The 25,064-nt window shown below is 39.8% G+C and overlaps 2 protein-coding genes across 2 annotated transcripts; one reads left to right on the plus strand and one right to left on the minus strand.

The window, feature by feature from the left end:
• Window positions 1–675: 675 nt before the first annotated feature.
• Window positions 676–10,130, minus strand: wdr36 (WD repeat domain 36). The gene is made up of 22 exons (XM_031741072.2): window positions 9,655–10,130; window positions 8,853–8,880; window positions 8,660–8,760; window positions 8,236–8,353; window positions 8,011–8,143; window positions 7,535–7,589; window positions 7,309–7,441; window positions 7,042–7,217; window positions 5,187–5,307; window positions 4,968–5,033; window positions 4,597–4,686; window positions 4,373–4,515; window positions 4,169–4,286; window positions 3,085–3,250; window positions 2,875–2,983; window positions 2,714–2,793; window positions 2,518–2,625; window positions 2,165–2,396; window positions 1,707–1,820; window positions 1,515–1,596; window positions 967–1,154; window positions 676–874 (listed from the first exon to the last, which is right to left on the minus strand). The coding sequence occupies exons 1-22, from the start codon at window positions 9,799–9,801 to the stop codon at window positions 725–727; spliced, it is 2,658 nt and encodes an 885-aa protein (XP_031596932.1). The 5' UTR covers window positions 9,802–10,130; the 3' UTR covers window positions 676–724.
• Window positions 10,131–20,583: 10,453 nt separating this feature from the next.
• LOC120440832 lies at window positions 20,584–24,750 on the plus strand. The gene is made up of 2 exons (XM_039614170.1): window positions 20,584–22,023; window positions 22,128–24,750. Exons 1-2 carry the CDS (start codon window positions 22,009–22,011, stop codon window positions 22,995–22,997), a joined length of 885 nt encoding a protein of 294 aa, XP_039470104.1. The 5' UTR covers window positions 20,584–22,008; the 3' UTR covers window positions 22,998–24,750.
• The last annotated feature ends 314 nt before the right edge of the window (window positions 24,751–25,064 follow it).

Here is a 25,064-nt window from a genome sequence, read left to right on the forward strand (position 1 = left end):
AATTCTGACATAAGCAGCTTCTATTCTCCCTTTATTGCACATTACTTTTCTCAGTTTATATATACTAACTTTTGGAAGTTACATGTCTACTTTTTAATGCAGAGGTACAATACACAAAAAGTACAGATTGTGTAAATATGTAAAAATTCTGTGTTTCTGTTCTATGTCTGGTGTCCTGTTCTGTATGTATACGTGTTTTCTTTGCTGCTGTTACAACCAAATTTCCCCCTGTGGGACAATTGAAGGATTATTCTATTCTATTATTACATAGTATTCGCAATAGCAGATAATTCCATCCCATAATCCACAGAAATGTTCATGAGACAGACTCAGATCACAGAGATGTTTATTAATGGTGTTTTTTATTTCCTGAACGGCTGATGAACTCACAACTGAACTCTGAATGTCACATTTATAAAAACTGCTCAAACATCTCAGTAAAAACACTTGAGTGAAGTAAGGTAGGCATTTTGTAGTCCAACTTCTGGATATTGTAGTTTTTATAAGGCAGACATCCACTGTGTAGTTCAAACACCAAACCTCTCATTTATTCTCCTTCATCTTGAGATGTTGCCATTGAGATCACGCATTAGGAAAGTGATGAAGAAAAATACATCAGCACTCAAATCTTTCATTAAGAAGATTCATTGAACGGTTGAAATAAAAACACAGAAGAAGAATCCACAACAAATTTATTAGAATACAAAAAGTGTATGTATGTGTGTCACAGCAGGGCGCTCTTTGTGTATGAAAGCAGACACAATGATTGGTCAAATGATGCTTGTAGCTCCGCCCAACCTTTCTCCAACCGGGACGAGAGGTGGTTCAAAGCTTCCATGGCGGTGGCATCCTGTGATAAAGAGCGAAGATGGCGCTAAAAAAAACAAAAAAAGTTAGCAGGATATCGTGAAGAGACTTTCACAATAAAAGACGGCACAGTTGATGAGTGTGTTCTGATTGGCTAACCTTCAGGAAGAGTGCCAGGTAAGCGTGGGCCAGGTCAAAGTCCCGCCCACTGGCCAACATGCTGTCAATCATCTGAATGAACACTAGCAGGAGCTCTCTGGCTCCACCCCCCTCTGGAGCCAGAGAGTTGAGCTCAACAGAGAGCGCCGCTGGCCCACAATCCTTCAGGAGACGCAGCGGTTGATCAACTGCAGAGATAGTATTGATCTCTGATCAGAACTCAGGTTTGTGTTTCAAACTTAATGAAAACCATCTATTTATACTCTGATAAAATACAAAAGTATAATGTTACGGACAATATCAGATATGGACTAAAAACCACAAAAACGTGTCTTAATCAATCACTGATATAATTGATTCAGATACTGTCATTATAGACTCTCCTCAGGTATAAAAAAATTAAGCTGTTTTTTTTCTTTATCATTAATTTTGTTTTTCCGTCAGCTCAGTAAGCAGCTTTTATTTTGAAATTCTGATTAAATACCAGCTTTAGATTTTAGTATTAAAAAATGAAAGCATGAAGGTGAGCCAATCCTGTCCCAACTCACATGATCCCGTGGTCAGAGCTGACTCCAGAGTGCAGATGAAGTCTGACCTCTGAGAGAGCACGCCCCAGTTCAGCACCTTAGACTGAGACACAGGAAACACGACTTTATTTACACATGATAAAAGTGCACATCCTCAGTTTGGACTAAAACATACTCGAGTCGCGATGTGAGCGGGTCCCAGGCATATGTTACCTGTGTTTCGTGCTCGGTTTGTGTCGCAAATCGAGGAGTGAGTCCGGGAACTGTCGGCAGGAAGAAGGGAGCAGCAGCAGGAGCAGCAGGGGGTGCCACGGGTTTATTCCTTTTCTACAAAGACCAAATCACACAGGTGAGAGGTTGTTACATGATCAGTACTCAATCCTTAGAGACCATCAGCTGATTTGTGGTCATGTAAAGAATTAATCTGTTCATGAGCTGACTCATCACACTCCCAGGTGAAGCTGGTATGTGGAAGAATCAACAGTATGTGCTGTGCAGGATTATGATGTTGTTTTTATTTTTGGCAACAACCCAGGTTAAAAAATGATCATTTCACTTCACGTTTTAACTGCTATCACTGGTTCTTATATTTTGTCCTCCCCATTAAAATGATTTTGAAATCAAGGACCACAGCTTCTCACAGTGTTCCTAATAAAGTGACAGTTCCTCACCTTGATTTCATCGAGGTGCAGCAGACTCTTCCACCGAGACTCTGGCAGCAGAGACAAAGTTACAAGCTCCGCCCCCAGTTGTTCAGCTGACTGATAGACATCCTCCTCCTCCTCCGAATTCACCTCCTGTTCTGTCTCCTCCACTGTGACACCTGGTAAAGTCTCCACAGCTGGTTGGTAGTCAGCTGGGAGGGGGCGGAGCCCCACAGGCCCACACAGGCTCTTATTGGTCCTAAAGGAGGACAACTGCACTGTGACTGGCTGATAATGGACTTTCATGTGACCAATTGTGAATAAGAAAAAAGCCCCTGATTGGTTGCTGTAGCAAAGGCTGCATTGTGATTAGTTCATACCAGAGGTAGAGGCCCAGACTGTCAACGTGAGCTGTTGCGAGGAAGTCACCTGTCGGGGACAAGGACACGCTCACTGGCGCCGTGGCAACCAGGAAACAGTCGACTAAACTGAGGAGAGAAGAAAATGATGGATCTGATGATCAGCTGATGTCTCTGATTAGTTGCCCCAGTCACACATTAAAATGTTCAGTCTTACCTTCCAGAGGGGAGGTCCCAGGTACGGATGGTACAGTCCATTGCCACGGTAACCAGCCATCGGCCATCAGGGCTGAATGTCTGAGGAATAAAAACATTTAGCTTCCTGTTAGCATACTGTGTGACGTAGTGTATGTATGCTAACACCTTCATCCAACCCACCATGTCGTTGATGTTGCCGTGGTGACCTGCAAACTTCCTAACGACTCTTCTGGTTTCTATGTCGACAACCACCAGAGTGAAGTCATCCAGTGCTAATGCTAGCATCCCACTAACAGAGAAACAGAGTGAGCACTGTTAGGGAACGCTAATTGTTAGCATTCGCTGCAGCTAATCATGCAGTTTATTAGCATCATGCTAGCTCCTAGCTACCTTTCCCTGTGCAGCTTCATGCTAGCCGGCGCAGCGTTTAGTTTCATCTCTTCTTCCAGCTTCTTCGATTTGAAGCGCCAGAATTTCAGCAGCCAATCAGAGCCTGTGGTAAGGGTCAGCTGGTTCAGGGTATCCGTGGCGATGCCTCGCACCACACCATTGTGAGCTGGAGGAGCAAGACATCGGGGTTAACCTGTTACTACAGGGCTTTCTGAGCTTCCTGCTTGAAAATGACATGCCCAAGTTCACATTTTAATCCAGAAAATCATTAATCAACATATAAACATCATCTGTGCAAAGATTTATGCTTCTGAAGCCAAAAAGTAAAAAATGACAGCACTATTCAGGCGTTGTGCAAGATGTCCAAATTTGGCACACAATGGACACCATATTTGAGTAAAATTTTTTAGGTATTAAACAGCAGAAATAATTTAATCTCATGTCTTTCATCGACATGCCTAGAAATGCTTGTTTTGTAAATATTTTTGAAGAATTACCAACACACTCATGTCCAGTGGGGCCCATTCTCCCATGCGACTGTTTAAATGGACTCTGGTGCTTTAAACTTTGAGGGGCTGTAACTTGGTCTTCTTGCATGATTGACAATTCTTTTTAATTAGTTGAGCCAATAGAGTCAAGGTAACAACGCTGTGTTCACGTGCGTTCAACCAATCAGAAGTTGCAAGCATAAAACCAAATTTAGAACAGGCAGTCTGTAACTGGGCTTATGTCTGTAACTGGGCTGAAAATGGCAATTATTGACGGAGGTCTTTGAGGTTTCTGAGAGCTAATGAGCCATTGTTTACCATGTTACATGAAGTAGGGTTGGTTTGGGTCTCTGTTGTTTGTGTTTAGTGGACTTTTTCGCAAATACGCAACTGCTCTTTTAATCATCGCTTGTTTTCGCTGTGTTTGGTAGTTGTAGAAATGATTTATATGAGCATTTAGCTGAGATTCTGAGGTTTCTGTGTATACATGTTCATATTTGCATAAAAGGCTCGATAGCATGACAGATTAAACTGCAGTTACCGGGGGCTTTGGGTTAATAAAATGAGATGATCACAGGAAAAAAAGGTGAACACACCTTTCTCATCGTCACCGTAGCAACCCCTATGCAGTCCGGACTGCAGGTTGTAGACGTCCACGCGGCCACACGATGACCCAATTACAGCAAAGTTACCACAGGAAGTGATGTTAACAGCCTGGGAGCAGAAACAGGAAGTCATGTGACCCTCAGAGCCATCCAGGAGAGGAGCTTAGAGAAACACAGGTTTAAAGATGCTATTACCGTAGCGATGGCACCCCTTCGGGAGCCTGGTGGTTGCAGATGGTGCGCTCCCATCGTGCACCTCTGGTAGTTCCATGTGGTTGTTGCTAGGCGATCACGATGACATGCGACGATGCCGTCCCAGTCTGACTGACGAGTGACAGCTGTGAACAGAAAAAGGACAGTGTCAGCTTTAATGGAACATTTTCTGTATGGACTTCTGCACAGCTTGTCATAGTGCTCACAGGAGGAGAACGCTGTGATGGCAGGAAGTCGCAGTTCCTCATACGTCAGTCCTTTCTTCTTCTTCTTTTCCTTTTTTTTGTTAACAGAGCCTAAAAGAAATAAATGTAAACCATACTCAATTTTTAAAAAAAAAAAGATTTTTATTAAAGCAGCAGCATTTAGTGTCCAACATGAAACTGCAGTGGGTGAAGTCAGGAGGATGTTCTCAACCAATAAAGGAAATAGGTCAAACAGTAAGAGTTCAGTTTTCTGTGTCATCATTTTTGTGTTATTGTTATCGAGAGGCTGACGACAGACACACTGAGTCTGAGAAAGCGACTCTAAAATGTCACATTTTTTGAACAGAGTCTGATGGGAGGGCTGAACTTACCATGACCCAGGTTCTTGTTGAAGCGCTCGTGGACGGTGGAGAAAGACTGCAGTGTCCCATCCTGACCTGCAGGGCGGGCAAAAGCAACACAAAACATAAATATAAAGAAGTTAAAAAAATATCAGAAAATATAAACAGCGGGTTCAAAACAGGAGGAGACAGAAAAAATAAAAATGGCACAATAAATAAAGAAATTTGTAAATTATCATCTGATCTTACCTGCACTTAGGATGTTTTTTCCGTCATTGCCATGGTGATGAATGGTGGTGGGCGGGGCGCTGTGTCCCTGACGGATCCTCAACAGTCTGGCTCCGCCTCCTTCCTGATCAAAAATCCACACCTGAGGGGGAAAAAGGTTTTCTACTGTTTTATATTTTGTTGTAATTATTTAATTGAGAATGTTGCTTTTCATTATTTTCTTTATAAGTTATTTTTTATATTTTCCTTAATGTCTGACTTTTGTTGGGAGTTTTTCTTTTGGCTTTGTTTTTATTATTACTACAGTTGTTGTTTATACTTCTTTTTTCATTTGTTGATCTCTGGTTTTATCCCTCTGGTCAAGATGCAGTGACCCAGAGTCTCAGTTTCAACTTGTGTCGAATGCACAGACTTCAAACTATATACCAGTTTTTTAATCGTGTTGATAGGCCACATAAAACTAAAGTTATCATAAAAAATACAAGCAATGTTTTTTTTCAAACAGTGGTGTTTACAGCGGGAATAAACGGTAAAAACAGCGTTTTCTATGGACAGCGCTAGCAAGCACTCTCCGCTTGGGAGTAAAAAAGAAAAAAAAAGAAAAAACACCCCTTCCCCCTCATTGGTGTTAAAGTGTACCATGTCAACCAATCAAAAAAATTCTATGGCAACATGTGACATTTGGTTGTTTAGGAAGAGGGGGAAGTTTTAGGAGTGACACTGGCAGGAGAGAGAGAGAGAGAGAGGGAGAGAGAGAGCGAGTTTTGATACGTGAGAGATTTGTGACATTTAGCGTGTTTGAATGTGTGTGTGAATGGGTGAATGACTGGATATGTAAAGCGCTTTGGGGTCCTTAGGGACTAGAAAGCGCTATATAAATACAGGCCATTTACCATTTACATTTAGCATGTTTGGAGGCTATAGTTAGTGTGTAGTGTAGTCATTGTTTTGTTTTGTGTGTCAGTTATACTGCTGAACGTCACAGTTGGTGCAAAAAAGCCACCAAAGGCAGAATGTATTGTTAACTCTGTCTCCAGCTAAAAAACAGGAGGGCTGATCCACCTCCTGCTGTCAGACCTGCAGGGTTTAGGCCTGTGGTGTTCTCCTCGGTCTTATAGTGGACAGAAACTATTTTTTGGAGTAAACAATTTGTGTGCCTTCTTATTTGATGCAAAACACCTGATTGTTCCTTAAATAGTTTTAAAAGGTTATTTAAAAAAACAAACAAACAAACAAAAACACTCCCATATAACAACACATATAACTTTGTTGTTTGCAAAACTTGTGCATAGTTTTTAAAAATGTACAGTTTGTATTTGCATTTCAAGTTAAACATGTTTGTGGCTTTTACAGTAAAAATTGTAACTTTTTTCTACTCGGATTTTATGTTTTTTGTCTGAATTTAGATCAACTGTGTTAATACAGTATGTCAAAATGAAAAAATAACTCTACATTCTGGTAATTTGAGGTTGTGCTGAAAATAATGATACCAAACAAGGCAAGATGAACAGTTTTTAAAGGTGAAATACAGAGGTAAAATCAAAAGTAGCCAAAAATGGCCAATTATACCCTGGGCCCAGAGGGTTATTCATCGTAGTCTCTGATTTTAGTTTGGTTATTATTTAGTTATATGTAGTTAATTTTAAAAGTTGTATTTTTGTTGTTTTTAAATGCAATCACTTTATTCTTGTAGTTTCATATTCTATTTTGTTTTTATGTCATTTTTTAACATAATTTTATTTGCTGTTGTGGTTTTTGTTGTTTGTTGGTGGGATTGTGTTTTTTAAATTTTTCTTTAATATTTAAAAATAAAGTTAAACATTAGAAAGTTATCAAAGTGTTTTCATAAATCTCTCTCGCTTGTTTTGTTTTTTACCTTGATGGCGTTGTCGGCGCCGTTGGTAACCAATATCGGCTCTCCTTGCAGGAACGTTGCCCCGGCGATGGACGTTCTGTGGGCGTGTCTGTGCTGAGTGATGAGCTGGCGACGTTCTAAATCCCAGAATGCAATGTGGCCCTGAGGACTGCCGGACGCCACAGTGGGAGGGCCGTCTGACAGACAGAGGTAAAGATATGGTGAATACGTGAAGAGAGACGGAGCCAATGGCAGCGAGCACCACGGGCATGACATCATCACGTGTACCTGTTCTGAAAGAGAGCGATGTGATTGGTCCCCAGTCCTGTGTGAAGCTCATCAATGTCTCGTCCAGTCGGATGTTGTGAATAATGATGCGACCTGTTGCGGTGCCAACACCAACCACATCCACCGCAGGACTCTGGAAAGTTAAGTGTTCATTTACAAATCTTTCAAAATAAAAGAATCAGGTGTGTATTTACTTCCAACAATAAAAGTCTGTGAAGTCACTGACCTGCTGCAGAACTGTGACTCCTGCCGACCAGCCAGCGAACGTGAAGAGCAGCTTACTGAGGATCAAACAACTTTATTAACACCTCATCACTTTAACATTAACACTGACGCAGGAATATGGATACACATGTAGCTTACAGTATTAGCATCAACAATTTAAATATTTATTTAAAACACATGTATGTGTGTCACTTTTTATAAAAGAATAGAAAACTTTTAAGATTTTAAAATAATTCATTTTTGACAGCATGCTGCAGCAGAAGATTCTTTTGTAAGGACTAAGGCCCACAAGCTGAGACAGTCGAGTCTCCTTTGAACATGCTCATTGTTGTGTCATTGGTGTTTGTATGCAGTTTGCACGTTTTACACAGCGACCATCACAGAGACATGGAAGGAAACCTAAAATCAGACAGATTCTCGGGGGATTTCTGAATGCGTGTTTCTGTCAGTGTTCAGGGTGGAGCGCTACACCCTCACCTGGTCTTGATGTTCCAGAGCTGCAGTGCACCCTGAGAGCTCCCCAGGAGCACCTTGTTCAGGTAGGTGCTCGGGTGCATCATGGCTGATACGTCAAAGGTTGCTGGGTCAAAGTGCAGCCGCAGGTACACCTCTGAGAGGCAGAGAGAGTGAGGCATGATGGGTAAGAGCACATGTACGCTAGAGCAGGTGAGTGCAGGGCAAGCCCCACCACTTCAGACTCACCCCCACTCTGGACATCCCACACGATGACATCACCGCCGCTGTCAGCAGAGATCAGCTGATCACCCAGAGGCAGCAGCAGGCGCACTTCCTGTTCATGACCGTTGTAATGCATCACCACCTGTACGGAGAGCAAACTACTGGTTCATTTTTATTTTCTGCTCATTTTTATAATTTAATTTAAATTCATCTGACCATGAAGAAAAAAATTATTCAAATAGAAATAAAACTGATTTTTTAATTAGTTATTTAAATAACATTTAATTTTTTTTCTAATTTGAATTTCAGAAAAGCAAAAGCACCAAACATTATAAATATTTTTATTGTTTTTATGTTTGAAAATTAAATAATTTGTTTAACTAAAAAAGAAAGTCAGAATTTAAAATTTAAAAAAAAAAATGATAATGTTTGGTTACAGTTTTGGTACCTCTTTGTTCCTGGCAAAGGCGCTGATGAGCCGTCCGGTGGCGGCGAACACCAACATCCTGTCGGCTGCCAAACAGGTGATGTCATCTGGTAGGCTGTTACCTGGATAACAACATCACAATTTCATTACAGTACATCACAACAGAGCAGCCAATCAGAGAGAAGTAAAATAAAATAAAAAACTAAGTACTCACTGACAGCAACGATCCCCAACCTGTTCACCTGCAGGAGACCAATACAGATCATCAATAATCAACAGATATCAGCCCCAGCATTCAGGTTATTTTCAGAGTAACAGGCGCTCAGGATGGACTCCACACAGGAAACTGATCAGAAATCCGCAAATAAAACAATACTCCTGATGGTATCAATAAAACCTTCTTCATCTCTGATCCTCTTTGTATGTCTCGGTCATAACAAGATTATCATATCACTGAAGGATAACTCTTTACAAACCACCCTGATTAAACCTGGGTCTTACAAATGTGTTCAGGCTGCAGGTGCACTTTAAAAAACTTACCAGCAATCCACCAATCAGAGCATAGATCAGTAATGAGTATAAACAGAGGGAGCTCAGACGCTCAGATGAGGATCAACATCTTCTGATGAACATGGTTATGAAGCTCATTTAATATCAAGCTGGTTTCTTGAACATACCAGTGCATTCACGGCACTCTAGTAGGCTCCAGAGTCACCAGATCTTAATCCAATAGAGCACCTTTGGGACGTGCTAAGACATCGCTGACACATCTGCAGCAGCTGAGTGATGACGTCATGTCAACATGGACCAAAATATTTTAAAGCAGGAGGCCCAACCCGGTACCGGCAAAGTGCGCCTAATAAAGTGGGCGGTGAGTGGACATAACGTCATAACCTAAAGTAAAGTCACTGTAACTCCGCGTGTGTTTATAAGCCTTTCCCCCTCCTGCAGGCGGTCTTAGTCAGGTTTACACTGAGTGTGAGACGGTGTGTGTGAGCACGTGCGGCTGTTCTTACGTTGAACGTGTGGAAGCTCCGGCCGACCGCCGTCACCACATAGAACTCCCGGTGCTTCAAGTGGTACCGGAGCGCGTGCGGCACGTGGTTGGAATAAAGTCCCAGGACCCGGAAACCGGAGAACAAAGAGCTGCCGCCGGCCGGCATGTCCGCTCACCAGAGAACAGCACACCTGAGAGAGCACCGAATAGACAGGGAGACGCAGGTAAACAGCAGACACCGCGAGGAGCCGCAGAGAAAACACACACGAAGGAGCCACGAGGAATCAAGTCCGGCAGGAAACACAACCCGCCGGCTCGACAAGGTTCCGCTTCGGCTCAGTGCCGCCACCTGCTGGACAGAAACAGGACAGAACCGTGAGCGCAGAATCGGAACAGAATGAGAAATAAAACTTTGGAATATTCTGCCTGGTTTTCCTGGTTTTATGCAGAAAGAGCTCAAACTGTGAAGGAGCTTCAGATTTAAACAATACAGAAAACAGTTCTCTGCATAATGTGATGATCTTACATTAGAGCTGAGACACATTAGAAACTGAACTAGTTTCATTTTTGAATTATATCTAATCTAGATGTATACTCATTTCTCCTGAGTGAAGTCAGTTCATATTAAAATGTAGCATTTAATTAAAGACGTTTAATTTATTCTTTGAAATAATCTGACTGATTTTCTCTGTGTGAGGCAGGTTTTATTCTGGGTCCATTTTGGAGGTGACATCAGTGTTTCAACCATGTTTGCTTTCATCCTTCCACTTTGTGTCACTTATCCAGGTTACCAGGACAACATAAACCAAATGAATCAACTTAATCATTAATTGGTAGAAAACTGACAAAAGACTTTTAACCTGGAAACTATAATTTTTACACGTGTGGTGTGTGTCGTTGACATGAAGAAAATAAAAGTCACATTTGACCTCTGACCTCTCCTCCAAGGTTAGTAGATTGATCTGGAGGTCAAAATTATAATAATAATATTATGTTGAGCTATTCAGACTGACTGATAAGAACCTGCTGGCACATGAAAGTATAACTGATGACTTTTATTATGACTTTGTTATTTACATTAGAGTAACAGGCTATAACTATTTAAATAGATAACAGTTTGAACACATGAGCCAGCACAGGTCCCATTCTTAAGTTACAACACTGATCAAACAAGACTTAATGCTTTAATACTAAATTTGATAAATTTATCTGCATTAGCAGGGTTTTAAGTTGGCTGTAATTAAACCATAACTTAAAACTTACTTGATCCAGTTGTCTTGGTTAACTATAGACTGATCTCCAAATTTCTTAGTGCACTGCCAGCACCCGAACCCTAAAAGACAGAATCAACCTGGCTTGAGGGACACAGGCAGAACAGGATCAAGAAGCTCTGAAGGAACATGGGGAACAATCAACCTACAGGACCTGAAGCTAAGTTCTACAAAGATACAAAAATATTTGAGTATGCAGATTTGAGTTAACATTATGGAGTTACCTGGTGGACTAAGTGTGAGGAGAACTGTCACAAGCCATGCAAAAAGGCAAAAAATAGGGACTGTGAGAAAATCAAAAGTGGAAAATGCACAATTTGTATCAACAAGTCTTCTGCAGATTCTCGTGTGTAAGACAGCCAGTTCTATGTGGAATACGCCCTACAAGTTCAGAAGACAATAAAACATGTGAAGAAGTTTGAGAAGAATCAGAACGGAGACAGAGAAGGTCGAGACACTGGAGGAGATGAGGAGCAGAGTGGGTGAAGGAAGCAGAGCAGCTTTGAGATACAGGTTTGATAAATACCAGGAGCTGGTAAACAGTTTAATACATGATGACATCATTATTGTTTAATGATGTAAGAAGGAGACTGTGAGCAGACAGAGAAATAATTCTATGTTAGAAGCTTAGCAGCTTATTTAAACTGACTGAACTCTGTAACACTGACCAGTTATTTCTCCATTTCATTAGAAAAGCTGCTGTTCTGTTTCTTCTTCAGAGGCTTCATGATGATCAATAAACAGATTGTATGAACAACATCTGAGTGTTTCACATTTTTCAGTTCTGATTAAGGTTTTTATAATAAACTGGAACAATTTTGTGTTTTTACAAAATGAATAAAATTAAACAAAAATGTCTTTTTACAGCTTGAGGAGACTTTGATAGAAACCTTCTTCAGCATGGAGGGCCAACGCTGGTTTCTGACCCAGAGGGGGACAGACATTACAGACAGGAGAAAAACCCAGATTCTCACAGATTATCCCATCAGTGTCACACACAGCAGGAGGACTCCCTTTATGTCTGATTTGATGTGTCCAGCTGCAGATAATCAATAACCGGACTCATGGAGACTAAAGCATATCTTATTGGTGAAAGTGAGCGTCTGTCTCAGATTCTCTTTACTTCTAAACACCACAAATAACATGAGAGAAAAACATCCAGAGGTATTTTAATGTATTTAATTTAAATTTAAATATTTCTGTTCTTCAAAATACTCCAAAGTACTCGTTACTTTAAACATACTCACAGCTTTCAGAAGAATAAAGAATAAAACAGTAATTTTATATAATAGATTTTTTTCTTTTCTTTTTTTGCAAATTGGTCCCCAGTAAGAAAACAGAAAGAAAGAGAAGATTTTCTGTGAATGAAGAAAACTTCCTGTTTTATAATTAGAGGACAGCCTTAGATATGAACTCCCAGAATATTTTCTATACTTTTAAATATTTATTTCTTATAATTGTGCTGACAGAGTTCTGTCATTCAATACAGCAACGTTTTTTTTTTGTTTTTTTTTATCATCTAAAGAAATTTAGTTGAACTGTTGAAATTGAGCTTCTTTTCCTTCTATTAAGATAATTGAGGCATTTAATGTGCAGGTTCAGTTCTTTACACTGACACTTTCATTGGTTCAGAAAACTTAACCTCAAAGTTAGGCGATGCTCTGATGTCAGAGTTCATGCTGTTTGTGAGCAGCATCTGTGACTCTGATTGGTCTACATTAATTAAAAAAAAAAAGGTGCTAACTGGAGACCATGTGATTTCAGAAACAAACCTCATGGTGGGACTGAGGCTGTATCCCAATTCAGGGTCTGCAGCCTTAAAGTACGCAGCCTCAACGGTACTCAAAGACCGCTAAGGCCAGAACTGCGATGCTCGTAGGCTTGTGAAATGGGATGGTTCAGCCTCCGTCGCGCTTCCCAGGTTGCCTAGCAACCATGATACTAACAGCTGGAAACGTTTCGTACAGCTTTGTTTGACAGAAATGAAGGAGAACATATTTTGTTCATTTATTTCTACATGAGCTTTGTGTGATTTGATAAGTATCTGAGGCTGAGACCACAGGACTGTAAAACATGATTGTTGGCCTTCATTTCTGTACTGAATTTTACAATTAGTTAGTAAATAACGATTAGCTAATGTTGTTCATGAGACTAAAGTCATCTCACTTTGGTAATGTAACTATAATATGACCAATATTATAGTTATTATATTAATCATTATTAGTTATTACAGCAGTGAACTTGAACTCTGTGTCAAAGATTCAAGTTGCAGTTATTTATATTTCCTATCACCTTAAATCTTCACTCAAAGACAAGTATCTTTGACAGTGTATATATAGGTGTATTACATATAAGAGACAAATATGTTTGTTTAATATGTTGGCATTACTAAATTTGGCTCAATGCTTACATATATGTGTAAAAAGAAAATGTACAAGCTGTGATAACTGTTTCTGATAGAATGAAGAGTAGACTGATATATGAAATATTCCTTTATTGGGTGAGAAAATCAGACCATGTCATAACTGCTTTAAGTCATACAGAATAGATATCAGAGCCTTAAACAGGCTGACTTCTGCTAAATGGGTCAAACTGGGCAGAAAGTATACAAACACATAACATCCTTATAGAATATGATGTAACACTATAGATAAAACTTACCTCAGAATATATAAAGCATATAAACAATTACAGCAATATGATGCAACAAACACAGCAGTACTACTAATCCAAAATACTCAAAGCTTCATAGAACTGAAACAAACATTTATTTTTAGCTCCATTCTGCTGCTGATACATACTTTAGGTTTCTGAATATTAAACTTGTTGCTGCCTTTCATAGTGTGTAACTTGAAGGCCCTGAGTACTTTCTCCCACACTGAAAACACTGGGATGATAACATTATTTGAACATTACCTAATAAGACTGATTCAGGACAGACAATTAGTTATGTTAAACTTTCCTAGCAGTCCTTCACAAACAGGGAACAGTCTGTCTATTCTCTCCATCTGTCAGCTGCTGCTGGGTCTTCCTCCTCCTCTTCCTCACACACTGCTGAGTTTGTCCTGGTGGATCATCAGGGGTGCAAAGCCTCACAGATGATGTGCAGCAGTGGCTCCCTCAGTCTCAGTCACACAAATCAAATGTGTGATAAGCTGCAGGATTCAAACACAAGTGTAACTTATAAATACATGTTCATACTTTTATTCCACAATCAGAGAGAAAGAAACAGAGAGCGAGTGCAGGACAGACAGACAGGTGACAGTCTCAGGTGTATACACTGCTACAAAACAGCACAAGAGAAGGAGGATTTAGTGTTTGTGTTATTACGAGTGCTAAACAAGAAGAGTTCCCAGATGGTACAGTGGACACATGTGTGACTCCTGTGATTAAAGCATCTTTCTTTCAGCTTAACGAATGAACCGTCAGCTCGTTCAAACACACGTTAAAGTCCGTTTGGCTCGACACCACCGAACAGAGGCAGCAATATAACATAGCTAACATTAACAGTGCAGTGAATCCTGCTTGTGCCGTCATATTCAGGACTGCAAACCGAGCAGCATCACTGACTTTCAGCTTGTTGTGTTTGTGGATATATGACTGACTTTAATTATGCATAAAATCATCACATTCTCTGTAAGATTAAGGTCAACTATATATATATATTTAGAAGTAGAGGCTTTAAAACCAAGTTACCGCTGAAAGTACAAACATCACTAATGTCACATAACTTTGCCGACATGTGGCCAACAGTAATGTTTTAATGTTCTTCATTATCAAACATTTGCCCATAAATAAGTTGCATAATATTCAGTACTTACTTTTACAAGTTTACTTTTTGGCTCCGCTTCCACCGTTTTTTTTCGGCAAAATTATCCACACCACCGCCGCGCTATGAAGTCTGGGATATGTTGGGCCACGAAGTCTACACCGCCACATCCTTAAAATTCAGGGAAATGAAAGATGGATTTGAGGGCCGCATTTCGAGCAGCCTTCGAATTGGGACAGCCTTCGGCACGTCGCTGTGACGCAATCGGCTTTAAAATGCGGTCTTTAAGGCTGCAGACCCTGAGTTGGGATACAGCCTGAGTGAGGACACCTCAGCTGCTCAGACATTTTGAAGAGTGACTTGTCGAAGCTGCTCAGACTCTCAGCTTCTGCAGACCAAAAGGTGAGAATCCGCTTGTTATGTCATAGTGATTGTAGCAGGTAGGAGAGAGAGGCTGGAGAGACAGAGAGCTAAAGAAGGAAGGAGGACTCTGAAAGGAAACTAAGCATTAACAATGGTTTTTGTTTTTTTGTTTTTTGAGTATTTAGTTTTTTAAAAACGTTTTTCCCGAAGTGTTTTCAGAGACTGAAGATAGTTTGATAACAGATGTATTCATCTGTACTGGGAATGAGTTTGATCTGCGCCATCACAGCAGGACCGTTAGAAACCGCGCACTTCCAGATGGAGAAAGCATGTGAGAACAGGAAGTGACAGTGTCAATGGAAAATTGTACTTAGCAGTCAGTATAACCTTTTAATGATATAAGTTTGCATATGATAGAATACTGTATCTTGACCTTTTGATGACTTAGACTGTTGTCCACTACAAGACTGTTTTATAAATTCTTTCTCACAGCGATAATAGCTGAACAAGCAGGAAGAGGAGAGCTGGACACTTTTATCTGCACTCCTTAACAAGAAGAGGAGCCGCGTCCTTCTGAATCTCACAACACACACACATACACCTGAACCACTCTTATCTTCACTCCCTACGCACTAACATTCCTCTGCCTATGAATAGAAGTATTCACTGTTGTATTGCTTTGTATATAAATAAAGACCAGAGCGGTAACAGGGCGCGCATCACAGGGCCCCCACTCTGATGTGAGCGTTCTGTGATCGCCCTTGTATACAAGTAAATGCTGCAGCGTCTGTGTGTTTCTACCCTTAGACTCTTAGCTGAAGAAGTGTCTTTAGAATAAATCTCTTGACATTTATTTTGGTCCTTCGAGCCGGATCAGAAATATCAGAACTGTTATCTGTGACTCTGTTCCAGGATCTGGCACACTGTTTCCTGATGCCGTGGAGCCAGCACCGAAGTCTGTGCACAGCCCTCTTAGACGAGGAGGACCCGGGACGTTCGAGTCCGGGCCGGTCTGGTCCACGGCGGCGGGATTCAGTCTGACGATCCGAACCACCAGTGAGATGTCTGAGGGTGAGAAACACTATTTTGATATATAAAACCGCCGAGAAGGTTTTCAGAAATGCGCAAAATAGGTTAGAAGTAGCCGCAATTACTTCGAGAAACACGTAAGATAGGTTAGAAGTAGCCGTAATTACTTTGTGAAAAATAAAATAGGTTAGGATTTGCCGTAAGGAACCGAATTAGACCTAGGTTTTAGAGGTAGCCGTAATTACTTAGTAACAAATTGTAAAAGGGCGCAAATGTCTATGTGTGTGTACGTGTCTGGAAGTAAGTTGATTTTACAGCACAATGTCGCTGCTGAACTACTTCTATTTTTGTTTTTGCTGAGCGCAAGTACTGGTGACAAAGGAGAACGGTTGGGTTTCATCTCGTAAAACTGATACCGCTTCATTTTTTAGAAGTGAAGTCGAAGGGCGTATCAGTAAACCACTCTGAAGTCAAGCGTGCCAGTGACGGCCCAGCAAAATCTTTGAACATGGAGAATAAACAAGCAAAATTAACACCTGATGAGGAATGTTTAGAAAACAACAAACCGGAGCAGGAGTAATCCAAAAGAAAGGGAGAGGAATGCACAGGGCAGGAGCAGGGGTAGAGGCAGGCCTAGACACACACCAAACAGTGGTTTTAGTACTACATGCTGGAGGTGTGGAAAAGAGGGACATTTTGTACGTGACTGTAAGAAACAAAGAAGCAGTTCAGACTAGGAAGAACATAATAATCCCTCGTCAAGTAAAAGATTAGAGATCAAAGTTTAAAAAGGGCTGGATACAGACCCAACTGAATACATATAAACACAAGAGGAATAAAGTGGAATAAACAAAATGTTAAATTAAATTAGACCTTATCTCTACTGTATTCAAACTAATAAAAGCAAGGATAACAACCTGTAAACTGGTATTAACAATGAAACATAGTTAGGATGAAGATCATGCCCAGAATGAATAGAATAAAAGAAAATACATAACTCACACAAACACATATTAAATGAAATAGAGAGATGTATAAGGTATATTAAGGTTTTGTCATTGTTCAGCCAAGAAAAGTGTGTGAAAAGGAAAATGTCTCCAGCTTGGGAAGGGGTGAAGCTGCAGATCACCCCCATCCCTCGATGGATGCAAAATAAAATATAAATAAATATTGTAATATACTATTGCTGTTATATAAAAAGATAATAACATTAATAATAACATAATATTAATATGAAGAGGCACCTCAGTCAGCTATGATGTGAGGTGGATAATTGTTAAAAGTAGTCTGCATCAAGCTTAAGGTTTGCTCAAATTCAGTATAATGACATATGAGATGAAGAAAATAAAGAAAATATCTAAACTAATCAAGTGCATAGAGGCACTTGACCTGCTTGAAAACCTGTCATCCTAGATGAGACATTGCTGAAATATAGAGCACACCTATACTAACAACTAAAAAAACCCTCTATACAACAGCTAAAGCTACACAATTGAGAAGCTGAATTAAATATATGGTCACTGCTAAGCTGATGAGCAGGTTACACATTTTTTAGAGCAGGAGCTGCATAAGAACACATCAGAGGGAGGGAAACAGCTATTAAAGCTCAAACATGAAGCTGTCTGTGGGCTCAGTTTTTTTTCCCTCACGCTTCTGATTTGTTTTTGGCAGCAGCCTTTTGCATCCTGACTTATGTGTGTAAAGCGTTCATGCCATCAGTAACTTGTTTTTGTTTTGTTTTGTTTTTTGTTTTGTTGGTTTGAAAAATGAATAAATCTGTGATCATACTTGTGGATCACAGTGGCACATAATGATTAGGCATATGATTTACTAATGCAGATGTAATAACTTTATTCTAAAATTCAAGGAGAACAAACAAGAACAACATCTTCAGTTATGTCTTGTTGTTGTTCTCTGTGCAGTGTGCTGAGTTTTGTTTTTTGTTTCTTTTGTTTTTTGAACTGTTGCTTGAGTGATGAGCACTGTAACTTCTGAAGTAGCTCTCACCATGTGTCCTTGATGATGATAAGTTCAGAGCCAGCTGAGAGCTGGGTTATCTGTTTTGTTTTAGGTGACAAGCCAGAAAAGTTAAAACTTAGTTTCTTGTTTTGAAAAAAAAGGGGGGAAAGGGAGGTTTTGTGTTTCTCAACCAAGAACAACTACAATTTCATTTTCTGTTTTTGAGAAAGGAGAATTTATAATAATAATAATAATAATAATAATAATAATAATAATAATAATACAACAAAGAGTGATGTTTTGCTTAAGTGTTGAAGCAGGCTAATACTGCAATATACTGTCTAGTGCATGATCTGCGAGCAATAAATGAAATCATCTTATTTATCTTTAAATAAACTCCAATTATGGAGACCTAAAGTCACATGCTTAGGGCACACCCTCTCAGGTGAAGGCAGAAAGCTACTAAACAAAGAAAAGAAGCTATACAGAATGCGCCACAGCCACAAACTAAGCATTCATATTCTTTCTAACTCTTTGTGAGCCTGAGTTATGACCTTGGCTCCCTGTTTTTCTGCTTCCACCAAAGGTGGGGGTGACGCTCCCGTGGCATGTGCTCTGTTCTTTTTACTATCACAAAGAAAAAAAAAAAAGAGAGAGAGGCCCCTACTCTCTGAATACAATATTCTTTTCATAACTCGGCAGTATGAAATGTCATGAAACAGTGTAACTCACTCACAGTAAATCAGCAGCATAGGATAATACAAACCTATCTAATAGATCTAATGATTTTCACATTCTTTTAACTCAGAAGTATGATGTGGCCTACAGCAGTATCATGATTCACTCATTTTGATTACAGGTATAATGTAATATATAACAGCATAATAATCTCACAACTGCTACAAGCACATTTGCCTTTCTTAACACACGCGAGTGAAAGGCAACTGTTGAGAAAATGCTCTTTTGGGTGAGACAGTCCCAGAGGCCTTGCATGCAAGCTACTAACACACATACATGCAATGAAGAACAGCTTACACTACAGCACACACTATACATGTGCCTATATCTCTCATTAGTGTTAAAACAGGGAAAACTTAATAGTTTTGTTATCAAATGCTGAAGTTTATCCACTACTAACAAATAAACTCTCTGGGTTGCAGGACAACAACTTCAAAAAGAACGAGACTGGTATGACCAACCAGTGATGAAACAACAAATTTAGTGGTTAAGAGTCAAATGGTGAGATGTTTTCTGCTGATTGAATCATACAAGTGATTACTGAAGGAAGGAAAATTCCTTTTTTGTGCTTTTAAACGTGATCTTACGAATTTTAATATCTACCTGTGTTGTCCTGTCAACTTGGTGGGTTATGAGTTAATTATATTGTGAGGAAAAACAAAAAAAGGGGGAGAGAAGGCTGACACAGGGCCTGGCCCGGTGTTTCTCCCCTCTCTGAATAACACAGCCAACACAACATCATTTTCCTGTTCGTCTGTTTTTGTTTTGTTTTTGTTTTTTCTCTTTATGTTTAATTACAGGCTGCTTTGCCGGTCCTGAAAGCCGAAGCTGACCTGGACTCCTGCTCTCCCCTCTACCATCTCTGACCCTGACCCTGACCAAATGCTGCAGCGGCTGGACCCATAACAACAATCTAAAAATGTCAACAGTGCTACAGGAAAGCGATCTCATGCAGCAGAGATGGAGAGCGTTAAATCCAAGGCCCGTTTCACTACACGGGGGAGATTTCCAGACAGCTTCAGCTGACAGAGCTGTGACGAGACGCCCATTAAGCCCGAATGAAAAGTGAGGCCGAGCAAAAGAATGCTGACCTTGATAACTCTGCATTAACACTATACAGGACAGTGACGGACCAACACGGATGATCGGGCAGCAGAAGAAAGGGCGTGCCAGTGACAGGAGGAGCAACTGAGGTCAAAAGGCACCTCAGAACGGACAAAACACAGAAGAAGATGCAGGTTTCACCTGCGGTGAGCATGGACACTGGAGAAAGGACTGCCCCAATTGGGGCCAGGACCAGGACAGACTGAACTATGAGCAGCAGCAGCAATGGTCACAACCGGACTGAAAAGGAGGAGGGCAGGACCCCAGGGCACGCTTCAGGCCGTGGTTTACCCAAAACACCAGAACAGGAAAGTGATAAACACGCCAACATACACTAACATACACATCTACACACACTGACTCAGAATGAAGAGAAACACACACCTGAACAGATGTGCACTTGTTGATTGAGTGAGAAATGACACACACACACACATCAGACAATGTACACTCATCAAACATGACTGATGCCCTGAACGCCTTGAGACAGATCAAGCAGGCCCAAAATCAGGACTATGTAAGTAATACAAGTGACTGGTTTTCTTGGCTTTACACTGGCTCCTGGCTACAGCTGCTAAAAAGACTACTACTGCCTTTTCACTGTGCAATACTTTTTGTTAAAAACCAACGGTGCAATAGACTTCAATACTTGAAATACTTGAAATACTTGCAATTCCTTTGTATTCTTATTCTTATTTATTCTATTTATCCCTTTTTGTATTTTTACTTTTATTTTGTGTCTTTGTAACATGTATCCTGCCATGTCTAAAACTCATGATTAACCATATAATTGTTTCCACTGTTGCTGCATACATAGCCGTGACAAATGATGATGATGACTCCGACCTGTTGGAACATGAAAACTTTGTGCGATTAATGATGGTGTGATAGAAACAGACAGAAACTCAGACATCCTGATTTCACTGACTGCAGGGAGAAAATATTGAGGGGGCCATTAAAGGCATTTATTGAATGTAGAGCTGAGTCCAGCTGTAAAAAGTAAATGTGTATTTTACCTTGAGTATTTTATTTTGATACAGTTTTCTTTCAGAGGGAGGTCTGGTACTTTTTACAGCACCACATGAGTTTCTGTCACAGCTGCAGATACTCCACAGAGACAGAGTCGCATACCTGACACTGAGTCTCTGTTGGGCAGGAAAAGACTCCATGTTTGTTTGTGAGTTTTCCTCAGAGCAGGTACACACAGAGAAACATGTCCAGGATCTGTATTCACAAACTGTCTTCATACTAAAAGTTTCTCTGAAATTCTCATAAAAAATGTTAACAGACCTCCTCAGGTGAAAACCTGCTAGGAGTAATAATGAGGATGACTTTAAGAGTGTGAGGGGTGTTTGTTAGACAAGAAAATGGTGGAAAGACAAACTGTGTGGTGCTGAAGAACAGCACAACAACACTTTTTACTTCCTCCATCTGAGGAAGTAGAAATTAATAAGTTTGAATTCAGACATCACTGAAGTTTATTTTAATCCACGAGAAAACCACTGCCTTTGTTCTTTATCTGAACATATGTGACCTTTTATGATTCCATCTTTATTACACTGTTTTTACAAATGCAACACTTCATGTTCCTGTTTCAAACAAAAGCGCTCTGCTTTATTGGACAGAACACCATTTATTAATCATGCTTTTATTGTTAAACACTGCAGCAACTCAATGTAAAAAAACAAAAAAAAAAACAAGCAAAAACTCTGATATAAGTAGAAAAAATACAATATGTATCCCTGGCTGAGATTTCATGCTCTGAAAGCTCATAACCCTTCATGTTAACAGACGACCACTGGAAAAGAAATGGAAAACCTATCAAAAGTATTAAATATATACAAAAAATAAAAAATAAAACCAGTGATAAACTCATCATGTGAGATTATTACTGTACATATAGCTCTTTAGTTTATAGAGCAAAGATATTTATTCTGTCCATTTTCACTAAGATCACATTTTTTTTATTATGCAGTCACACATTTATAAAGCTTCATATCTACCAACGGGGTCGTCCTCACAGTTTTAAAGTTTCATCCCTTCCTGCTTTAAAGCTGTGGGTCCTGACTGATGTTCATTAGGAGGTCTGAGAGGATTTACAGGATGAATACAGGATGTGATCTTTGCTCTGTGACACGACATGAAAGAGCTGAGAGTGAGTTTTAATCTGAACATGTGTGCGAGACACTCGGTCTGTTCTGCTGCTGCTCACTTTGTTCATGTCAGAATTGTCTGACGTGTCTCTGTTTGTGTCCACAGAATCTCCCTGACCTTAGTTTGATTTACAATCCAAAGCAAAAGGTCAGAGGTCAAGTGGGTCATCAGACTGTGCAGAGGAAACCTTTCTACACATCACAAAGGAAAATCTATAAAATGGCACAGAGTTCATTATATTTAATGAACAAGCTTAGAACAAATGCCTTTTTATTCATCCAACACTTTGACAGGAATGAATCACGGATGAGACAGATCGTGAGAGAGTTTCAGAGCATGTCTAATGAAGTAAAAGAAATGCAAGGAAAAACTGACACAGCAAGAAAAGTGGGAGCTGTTACTGGAGGAATCGGAACAGGAGCCATCTTAGGTGGGCTCATGTTAGCTCCATTCACTGGAGGACTGAGTTTAGCTGTAGCTGGTGTTGGAGCTGCTACTGCTGTTGGAGGTGGAGCTACTGTTGTTGGATCCAACATAACAAAAATGTGGTCGGTGAGTAGACGTGCAGAGAAAGTAGAAATGTGGGGAGAAGAATTTATGAAAAAAGTTGAACCAATGAAGAAGAATCTGGAGGACATAAAGATGACGTGTGAAGACTTGGAGAAAAAATCAGCTGAAGCTCAGGCTGAAAACACTGTGACTGATGCGGAGGAGCTTCAGAGGACCCTCAGACGAGTGCCTCGCCTAAAAGAGATGAGTTCAGGGCTTCTGTTTGAAACTGAAACCCTGCTGTCCTTTGTGGATGGGCTGGTAAAGCTCATCAAGCAAATCTTCAGATTCACTGCAACCCCTGAAGAGGATAAAAAGTTAAGAGATGCCATTATCAACTCGGCTGATCAGAGTCAGAAGATCATTGAGGGATTTGATAAGATGAGAACAGAACTGAGAAAGTTTACAAGAAATGAAAGAAAGTAGAAAAGTCACCTCCACCCCTCCTCCTCCACCCTGTGAGCCTGTACTGTTCACACTAACAAATAATGTTTTATGAATAAAGGATCATCAGACTGTGACCTGGACTGTATGAAGGACTTGTGTAGTTTGAGTCTGAAGCTTCCTCATGTCCTCCGTTCACAGACTGGATGTTGTTGTATATCCATGTAAAGCTGACCCACAGCAGCATGATGTCACAGAAGGTAACAGAGGTCATATGAAGAGGGTCCATGTTCTCTGCTGATTTCCAACATTTGACTGTTTTTACTCCACATTAACCTGAACTCTGAGAGACTTGCCGACTTTCTTTGTCCTGGCTGGAAAATGTTTTTCATTCATGAGCTAAAAAGATGATTTTATTAATTTGGACAAACTCTGATTATAAAATAAACCCGAGAAACTTCTTGAGCCTAGAAATGAGCAACAAAAACTACCTGGTGGGAAATTATAAATACATCGTTAAAATCACCTTCACATGGATTTAAAAATGTACATTAAATGTTCAAATGCTTTAGTATGTGAATATATGTTTGTGTAAATATGCTGATAAAGAACTGAAAATGTGCTCATCTACAAATGTATACAAATATTTGCAGAGTTCAACATGTCTGATATACGCCCACCACCTTTCTTACCTTCAGACTGGTTTATGATGGGATTTTATGGTGTTTTATTTATTTTTTCTCTTCTGCGTGAAGCAGAGCTTTAGGAATAAAAAAAATAATGATGTTCATGTTCCACACAGGAGTTTCATGAAGAGCCTCTGAGTGTTTCATGTGGTTCAGTTCTGATGAATGTTTTTATTGTGAGCTCAAATTAAACTAAAACTAAAACTAGGTGAGGAATAAAGGAGTTCATTGGAATACAATTCAAACTGAAGACAACTTCACTAATTTTGAGTTCTGTCATTATCCAATCCTATATTTGGAGATTGGCATGATAGGGGCATTACATGTTTATGTGATGTGCTCTTTGATAATAACTTTGCATCTTTTGCTCTCTGAAAACTTTAATCTCCCACAAACACACTTTTTTTTTCAGATATCTGCAGATCAGACATTTTCTCCAATCTCAGACACCAAACTTCCTGGTAGCACCAGCTGCAAGTTCAGGGGATATGCTCCTTACTCTAGTTCCAACAGGTAAAAACTGGTGAGCTGAAAGGTTCTTCAATGGATCCGATTATAACGGCCTGGGAACAAGATTTAAATTAGTCATTGTCTGCAGAGACTTAATGCTCAAGTTAGTTAATTCTACATCCTTATGTGCCCACCACTGTCTTTTACAATTTAAGGTTGTATATAGGTTCCACATTTCCAAAGTCAAATTATCTCAAATTTATCCGAATGCGGACCCCTCCTGTGATAAACGTGGAAGTGAGGAGGCTTCCCTCATCCATATGTTCTGGACATGTCCTAGCCTTGAAGGGTTTTGGAGAGACATATTTCAAACCTTGTCCCTAATTCTTGGATACCACATGGATCCTAATACATTAGTTGCACTTTTTGGTACCACCCCGCCTTTTTTTTTCTGTTTGCTTGTTTGTTTGTTTAAACCTGGCTTGAGGGACAGGGATGTTGTGTGGAATGAGTAGGGGGTAAGTACTTAAAAGATATGTGTCATTAATCTGTATTCTATTCTGTCAGCTTAAGCAGTCATTGTGAAACCTACTTGCTTATTGTATAATAATTTTGTGTGTATCTCTTTTTCTTTGTTGTTCCAATCTAATAAAAATATCCCTGAGAAAAAAAAATTGTATGAATATTTTATTCTTATAAAAAAAACCCAAAAGTCTTTTTACAGCCCGAGGAGACTTTAATGCATCGTTTTCTTAATATTTTAAATAAAAGTGGGTGTTTTGTAAAACCTGAGCTGAACTTCTTAAATCTGTCTTTGTCCATTAAAACCAGCAGTGACAAAAGTACAGACTTTCAGTACTGTAGAAGTACAAATACCTGGGTTTAAAAATACTCCATTAAAGTTGAAATACTTAAGCAACTTTTTTTTACTCAAGTAAGAGTGAAAAAGTACTCAGAGTACTGAAGCGTACTC

The sequence above is a fragment of the Oreochromis aureus genome, linkage group 7, assembly GCF_013358895.1.
Source record: "Oreochromis aureus strain Israel breed Guangdong linkage group 7, ZZ_aureus, whole genome shotgun sequence".
Classification (NCBI taxonomy): Eukaryota; Metazoa; Chordata; class Actinopteri; order Cichliformes; family Cichlidae; genus Oreochromis; species Oreochromis aureus.

Excerpts from the sequence above, each read along its gene's own strand:
- wdr36 (XM_031741072.2), bottom strand. The coding sequence starts at position 9,801 with ATGCCGGCCGGCGGCAGCTCTTTGTTCTCCGGTTTCCGGGTCCTGGGA. Across the intron at positions 7,218-7,308 it reads ATCGCTCTCTTTCAGAACAG|ACGGCCCTCCCACTGTGGCG; the intron begins GTACACGTGATG and ends TCTGTCTGTCAG. Across the intron at positions 1,821-2,164 it reads TGCACCTCGATGAAATCAAG|AAAAGGAATAAACCCGTGGC; the intron begins GTGAGGAACTGT and ends TGGTCTTTGTAG.